The 8,237-nt window shown below is 39.3% G+C and overlaps 1 protein-coding gene across 1 annotated transcript; it reads left to right on the plus strand.

The window, feature by feature from the left end:
- The first annotated feature begins 1,890 nt into the window (after nt 1-1,890).
- Nucleotides 1,891-6,975, plus strand: LOC123282397 (uncharacterized). The gene is made up of 2 exons (XM_070501785.1): nt 1,891-1,957; nt 5,860-6,975. The coding sequence occupies exons 1-2, from the start codon at nt 1,891-1,893 to the stop codon at nt 6,705-6,707; spliced, it is 915 nt and encodes a 304-aa protein (XP_070357886.1). The 3' UTR covers nt 6,708-6,975.
- Nucleotides 6,976-8,237: the final 1,262 nt, after the last annotated feature.

An 8,237-nucleotide genomic window follows, 5' to 3' on the forward strand; every position in this document is an offset into this window, starting at 1 on the left:
AAAGCCACTATGAGAGAAATGGCTGAGTGAAATTCCCTCACCCAACCAAAATAAGAAGCAATGCCACATCCTGAGTGGACTGACAAGGAGTAGTGCCAGCTTCCTCACCTCCTGCCTAGGTGAGACAACCTTAGGGTGTGTTCCACAGTTGCTTAGAAATCCCCAGTAGGACTGAGCCCCAGTTGCCCACAGCCGTACCTGCTCACTAATGCACCTTGCATTGGTTTCCTTCCTTCCCTAGCTCACTTTCCTATTTCCCTACCAATGCTTCCGAGGGTCACCTCCTAACTAGACTATTTGCATTCAAAGCCTTACCTCAATGTCTAATTCTGGGAAAACCCAACCTAATACATCTACTCTTTGGCCTCTGTCTATACGAAAAAATACACACGTAGAGAGTTTTTGTTGTTGTCATTGTTGTTGGTTGTTACCCAAAAAAAGATCATGCCATACACACGGTTCTGTAGTAAACTTTTTTTGTTGTATGATGCTTTAGGGAAATTCTTCCAGGCCAATAAATTGTATATATAATTCATATTTTAAAAGTTGGGTCATATTCCATAGTATGGATATACCGTTCCCCTATTGCTAAAGGTTCAGGTAGTTATAACAGTTGCCTCCACAAACAATGCTGCCACAAGCATTCTTGGACATATAACCGAATGAAGCAGTACTTCTATTCATATAGGATAGCCTCCGAAATTAAGGATTGCTAGGTCAAAAGGTGTGTGTATTTTTGCTTCTAAAAATCTACCTTCAGATTTCTCTCCAAAAGGGTTAGAGAAACTCAATTCCCGCCAGCAAAGTTGAAAGTGACTTTTTCCCAAGACCTTGATGGCATACAACGTTGTTAATCCTTTAACTTTTAAATTAAGGGCGGGGCCGGCCCGGTGGCGCAGCCGTTAAGTGCGCACGTTCCCGCTTTGGCGGCCGGGGTTCACCGGTTCAGATCCCGGATGCAGACATGGCACTGCTTGGCACACCAGGCTGTGGTAGGCGTCCCACATAGAAAGAAGAGGAAGATGGGCACGGATGTTAGCTCAGGGCCAGCCTTCTCAGCAAAAAGAGGAGGATTGGCAGCAGTTAGCTCAGGGCTAATCTTGCTAAAAAAAGAAAAAAAATTAAAGGTGGAAACAGTATTTCATTGTTACTGTAATTATTTTCAGCAGGGAGGTTGAACATCTTTTCATTCATTGGCCATTTAGATTTTCTCTTTGTGAATTGTTTATTCATATCTTTTGCCCATTTTTTCGGTTGCACTTTTATCTTATAGAAACCCTTTGTGTATTAGGAATATCATTCCTATATATATTATATGTGTTGAAAATACTTCTTCTAAGTATAGCATGTGTCATTTGACTTTATGTTGTTTGGGAACATAAAAACTTAAAAAAATCTATACAGTCAATCATGTCTATCTTTTTTAACGGCTTCTGGATTTTGTGTCTCATTTAGAAAGATTTCCCTGACTCCCAAAATGTTCTCCTAGAACTCAATAAATGTTCTCCAAATTTTCTTCAAATATTTTTTATTTCTTATGGTAAAATTGTTCATCCAACATTGCAGATAAGTAAGGTGAGAGGAAGCTAGAATGATACATGTGATAATGGAGTAGAGTTTGTGACATCAGTATGAACTCATGTTTAGCTTAACATAGATACAGATAATTAGATATGAAATATTTATAAATGTATGTGTATACTCTGGTTAGTATATCCACATACATCTTCTTGCTCTGTCAGCTGAGAGGGCCTAGAAGCAATGACACTCCAGCAGCAATGAGCACACTTAACACCCAGATCTTTGTTTCTGATATCATTCTCCAATAAAAGGAACCAGGGCTCCTTGGAGAAATGGCTGATTCTAAAACTGGGGCAGGAAATATACAAGATGAGCCTGGAGCATCTAGTAGTGTCCAAAAGTAAGAAAGTGCCCCAAAAAATCCACAATGATGAAGGTATGTCAAAGGGATACAAAAGCCAAACTGGAAGAGTTCCCAACGGCCAAAGCTGGAGCAACTTAGTGTAACAAAAGAAATAAAGTAGTCTTAGATTATAACCCAAAGTATACAATAAGGATCAATGGATTCATAAAGTTATAAATAAATGATTAAATAAATGATGGAGAAGAGACAAATATCTCATTCAGAAGAATTCCAAATAATTTATGTATATACTCTGCCCTCAAGGAAGTACATGGTAACTTCCCACTACTCTACTTGAGTGTGGACTGTGCATTGTGACGTCCTTCCAAAGAGTACAGTATGGGGGCATAATTTTCCAGTGGAGAAATCTGACCAACACTATCTCAAACAAGTGGTCAAGATTCATGTCAACAGTGATAAGTTATGTTGATAATACATCCTTTTGATATGTGATGAAACGGCATGTTACCTCTGTGGTCTTCTTCCCCAAAACCTATAACACTAGTCTATTGATGAGAAAACAAACACTGGTTGAGGAACATTCTACAAAATACCTGACCCATACTCCTCAAAACTGTCAAGGTCATCAAGAACAAGGAAAGTCTGAGAAACTGTCACAGCCAAGAGAAGCCCAATGCGATATGACTACTAAATGCAATGTGGTGTCCTGAATGGGATCCTGGAACAGAAAAAGGACATTAAGGTAAAACTAAGGAAATCTGAATAAAGTATGGAGTTTAGTTCATAAAAATGTATCAATATTGCTTTATTAATTGTAAACAAATTATGGCAAATGTACCTTCTATACTAATGTAAGATGTTAATAAAAGAAACTGAGAGTGACATGTATGGAAACTCTATATTATCTTTGCATTTTGTCTGTAAATCTAAGACTGTTTTAAAATAAGGTTATTTAAAAACTGTTCATTCATCTAGATTAGATTTTTGTTATGGTATGATATAGCAGCACGGCTCTGTTTTCTTTCATGTGGATAGCCAATTGTACCAACATCTACTTATCAAACCAATGAATTAAAGTCCCGCTTTTACTATCCATTAGTTTCCTATGCATATTTCAAGTTTGTTTCTGGGCAATTATTTCACTGATCAATTTTTATTCTTGTACTGATACCATACTGTTTTGATTATGGTGACTTTATGGAACTTTTACTATCTATTGAAATACTTGCAACTAATATCACAAAGGACCAATTTCCATAATATATAAAGAGTTACAATAAAACCAATAAGAAAATGAGCAAAAATCCAGCAGAATAACGGGCAAAGAATATGAGCATACAGTTCAAGAAAACATAAATACAAATGGTCCTTAAACTTACGAAAACATGTTCAAACTCAGTCATAAGTAGAAAAACACAAAATGAAACCACACTAAAATACCCTTTCCACCTCACAGGTAAGCAAAGACCAAAAAGTTTAATTAAACGCAATTTTTGTGAGAGTGCAGCGAAACAGGCACTTTCATACATTGTTGGTGGGAGTGTAAACTGATACAACTTTTGTGGAGAGCAGTTTGGCAATATCTGTAAGAATTTAAGATGTACATGCTGTTGGACTCTGAAATTCTGCGTCTAGAAACACATCCTACATATATACTCGGGAATATACAAATTGTATATACAGTGCTATTCATTGAAATATTGTTTGTAAAGCAGGAGATTGGTAAAAAGTGTTTTATCCATCAACAGAGGACTAAACAATGGTATATCAGTAAAATGAAACTGCGTACACAAAGAAACAAGAAGTAAGCTCTTTATGTACATCTCAAAATTATATCATTAAAATAAAGCAATATGAAGAACAATGTGTGTATTGGGGAAAATTAATATTCTTATAATATTATGTCTTCCTATTTATCTAGATCTTATTTTATGTTCTTCAATAAGAAATTAAAATGTTCTTCATATAAATCCTGTACATTTCCTCTTCCATTCATTCCTAGGTATTTTAAGTTTTTGTCACTGTTGTGAATGGAATATTTCCCCATTACTATTTCTAGCGGGTTATTGATAACAAAGAAATACTATTGGTTTTCCTTATCTTCACAGAGCTAACCAGCTTACCAAAACCCTGTATTACTTCTGGTAGTTTTTATAAAACTAGAGTTTACTAAGATTTCTATGAATATAATTTTAAAAATAGGATAATTTTTGTATATTTTTTCTAATATGAATTCTTATTGTTTTAGTTGTGGTAAAAGCTAAATACACCTGCGTGTATGTGTGTGTGTGTGTGTGTGTGTGTGAGAGAGAGAGAGAGACAGAGGGAGAAATGTAGTGGTAAAAATAAGATTGAAGTTTGTTTCTTACGTGGTTGCTGACCAGTCCAGGCTGGTGGAACTCCCTTGTCCCTCTAGTTCATTCAGTGACCCAGGCTCCTTTCACCTTATTGCTCTGCCATCCACTGGGGTGTTGTACTCATCCGCATGGTTAGAGCTGAGTTGTAGCTATATCTATATTCCAGCCTGTGGGGAGCAGGACTAACAATTTCCTTTTAAGCAATTGAGAGGTACATTGACCTCATCACATCTGGGCATATTCCACTGGTGCAAACACAGTCATATGGCTGCACTTAGCGCCAAGAGAACCTGGGAAATGTATTCTCTCAGCCATGTCCTTAGCTCAAACTGTCTCTAAGGAAGAAGGGGAGAACAGACTTTTGAAGACAACCAACAGTCTGCTACACATCCACATTTTCTTGTCTTATTGGATTAGTTAGAACATCCAAAACTATGTTGAATAATAGTGGTGATAGCATCCTTCTCTCCTTCATGATTTTAATAAAAATGACTTTATTTCATCCGTTAGTATAATGTTTGCTGTTCAGTTTTGGTAAGCAATCTTTATCATATTTAAGTACTTTCTTTTTCATTTCTATTTTACTTTGAATGTTTATTAGGAATGGCTGCTGAATTTTTAAATGCCTTATCAGTTCCTATTGACATAATTTTCTCCTTTAATTACTTCATGTCATGAATTACGTTGATAGACTTCCTAATGTTAAATCATTTTTGCACTTCTGAAATAAACCCTACTTAGTCATGGAATGTTATGCTTTTGCTACATTGCTAGATTCCATTTATTGATATTTTATTTGGAATTTCTATGTGTATATTTTGTACAAATATTATGTTTTAATATCATATTATCGTATGTAAGGCTATGCTAGCTTTACAAAGTGAATTTGGGATCTTTCCATCTTTTTCCGTGGTCTGAGGACTGGTGCCAGTCCCAGAACTGTTTGTCACCAATCCACGATGGGATAAGTACAGAATTTGAGAGGTTTTAGAAACCTTTATAGCAATTGACATCGCCATGCCATCCAAGCAGTGATCAGTGGACTCATCAATGAATAATGCATTCAGCCTTTGTAATTATTTTGTCCCTATGTTAAATTTGTTTTGACTATATTTAATGAAGTGTAATTTATTTCTGATGAATCTTAAAATTAAAAAATTGGGTTTGTGCTTCACTTGTTATTCTATTTGTATTGAATTTTATAAAAAGTATATGTCCACAATAATTGTAATTTTTTAAAAAACTGGTCCTTCACTCAGATATTTTGAAAAACACCGGTCTAGAATGGATCAAATAACATTGAAACTATTTTTTTTAAAAGCTTAGCTAGAACTTCGTTGTGAAACCAACTAGACATGCTGACTTTCCATTCTTTTCTATCGTTACTGCTCTTCGGGTTGTCTACTTCTTGGATCAATTTTGTTAGCTTATGGTCAGTTATGGTTTGCCAGGAAGCCAATCATTCCTTCTATATATTCATATTTGTTGCACGTGATATTCCTTTAAAAGTCTTTTAATATCTTATATATCTTTTTATCTACTTTGTCATTACTAATATTTAACCCCCCTTCCTCCCTCCCTTCCTCCTTTTCTTCCTACCTTAGTCTGGCTAGCCAGGAGTTTATCTATTTTATTGGTCCTTTCAAAAAAACCCGGCTTTGGGGGCGGGCGGGCAGGCCCAGCCCGAGGTCGGGCGGCGCGGAGCTCCGGGATGGGGTCACTCGGAGGGAGGGAAGGGGGCGGCGGGGGCGGCGGGGGCGGCGGGGGCGGCTCGGTGGAATCATCCCGGCCAAGGACAAGCCGCTACTCCGGGGACCCAAACTAGAGTCTTCCGGCCTTGGGGAAGCCGCCGCGGGTCCCATCTTCCGGCGTCGCCGCCCCGGACGCTCTCTCTTCCCCCTTTGCCGCCGCCTCTTCCTTCTCACCCTCCTCCTCCCTATCCGGGCTCACGGTGCCTGGCCGCTCCTGGAGCCGCTCCTGCCACTGCCGCCACCTCTCGGTTCATCCTCCTGCACCAGAAGTCCAACCGAGCGATCGGACGGTACACGGTGGCCGCAGGACCTCGGCTGAATGCACAGCTAGAAGGTTGGCTTTCACAGGGCCGGTCAACAAAAAGTCGCTGGAGCCATTATCACAGCCGGTGCAGGATAACCTCCTGCGGGTTTTGTTGTTGCCGGTGCTTATGGCCTTCCCATCCTGTGCCCCTCTCTCGATGTGCACTTTGCAGTGTGGACAGTCACAAGATACCTCCGTTTGGCCTCCTATTAATCAAAAGATTATGGAGCACTGAAGATGAACACACTATTGACACACATTGGCCTTGTACTGTGAAAGCCATAGCAAGCCCTAAGGATGGGTTTACCATTATTTCTTTACTGATTGGAACTCAGAATGAGTCAAAGGAACAGGAATTTGAGAAACTCTGCAGTAAATATCTAGTGCAGCACCGCCTAATGGAAATATGAGCTACATGTGTAGTTTTAAATGCTCTAGTAGCCACATTTTTAAAAGTTAAAAGAAACAGGTTAGGGGGCCAGCCCGAGGCGAAGTGGTTAAGTTGGGGCGCTCGGCTTCAATGGCCCAGGGTTTCGCAGGTTTGGATCCTGGGTGCGGACCAGCACTGCCCGCCACATTGAGGCAGCATCCCACATGCCACAACTAGAAGGACCCACAACTAAAATATACAACTATGTACCAGGGGGCTTTGGGGAGAAAAAGGAAAACTAAAATCTTTAGAAGAAACAGGTCAAATAAATCTTAATATATTTGCTCCAATATATCCAAAATATATCAATATTAAACAGTATGAAAATTATGAGATAGTTCATGTTCTTTTCTCATTTTTCGTACCAAGTCTTTGACATCTTGCGTGTATTTGCACTTCCAGCACATTTCCAGTCAGATAACCACATTTTAGGTGCTTAATAGCCACATGTGACTAGTGGTCATACTGGACAGTGCAGTTTCTTCTACTTCTGCCATTCAGGTCAAAGGTTCTGAACTGTTACTCTGCTGAATTTCTGGGGGGCAATTTATGGATCTATTGATTGTCTAGAATCTAATCTAGATAAAATGTAGGAGTACTACAGAACAATTGAACCCCGTATATTTTAGCAATTCCTTAAAGAAATTCCATAACACAATGTGTGGAATATATCCGATCAGCTGTTATTAAATGTTATCACGGAGCTCCAGAAGATTGGAACAACTATGAGCTTTTCCTGTTTGAATTACGCCCAGTCAAGCCAGTCTAGAAACTGGGAGTAAATCTCAGTAAGTTGGGCAATTGGAGCATTCTGGGCCCACTAAAGCTCTGGATCCTCACGGGTGTCACTGCACATGGACATTCCCTGTCCAGGTCCCAGCCCAGCCCCTCCCAAGCCACTGTTCCTGATCTTGGGGGACACTGAAACCTCGAATGAATAGAGTGTTCAACTCTTGTTTTCTAGTAGAAGTAGCCCTTTCTTAATTTCAAGTCATTGAAAATTGCTTCCTTATTTACAGGGCAGTGGAGGGAAGGCTGGAGTTGAGTTTCATTTTAAAAGATGAGGGATTTAAAGGCCCCACCATGGAAGACACTTCTTTGAATGCTACTTGTTTTTGCCTGATATATCGTTTACCATATCCTAAATGCCCACACTTTGCAGGTTTGTGCGCATATATTCCACTTGCAGGACAATTTTGCAAATTGTGTACACACACAAAAATGTGGAAGCTTTAATAAATTGAATTAATTTTTTTTGTCAGCTTTTGGTTTGGGGTTTTAGTAACTTTTTTTTATACTATTTTTGTTGGTCTTTGTGGCAGACAGAGAGAGGCACCGCTCAGACGCCACCTCAGGAAAGGACTAACTGTCCAGCTGCAAGAAGTGCCGCCAGCTGTTAGTACCTTCAGAGTCCACCTCGGATTTTGAGCTGACGGGCATACCCCTCTTGGGATGCTCATGGCTAATGACCAGGCAAGGTGGTGGTACTGGGGCGAGGCCTTTTCTGCCC

This window comes from Equus asinus, chromosome X (genome assembly GCF_041296235.1).
Source record: "Equus asinus isolate D_3611 breed Donkey chromosome X, EquAss-T2T_v2, whole genome shotgun sequence".
Taxonomy (NCBI): domain Eukaryota; kingdom Metazoa; phylum Chordata; class Mammalia; order Perissodactyla; family Equidae; genus Equus; species Equus asinus.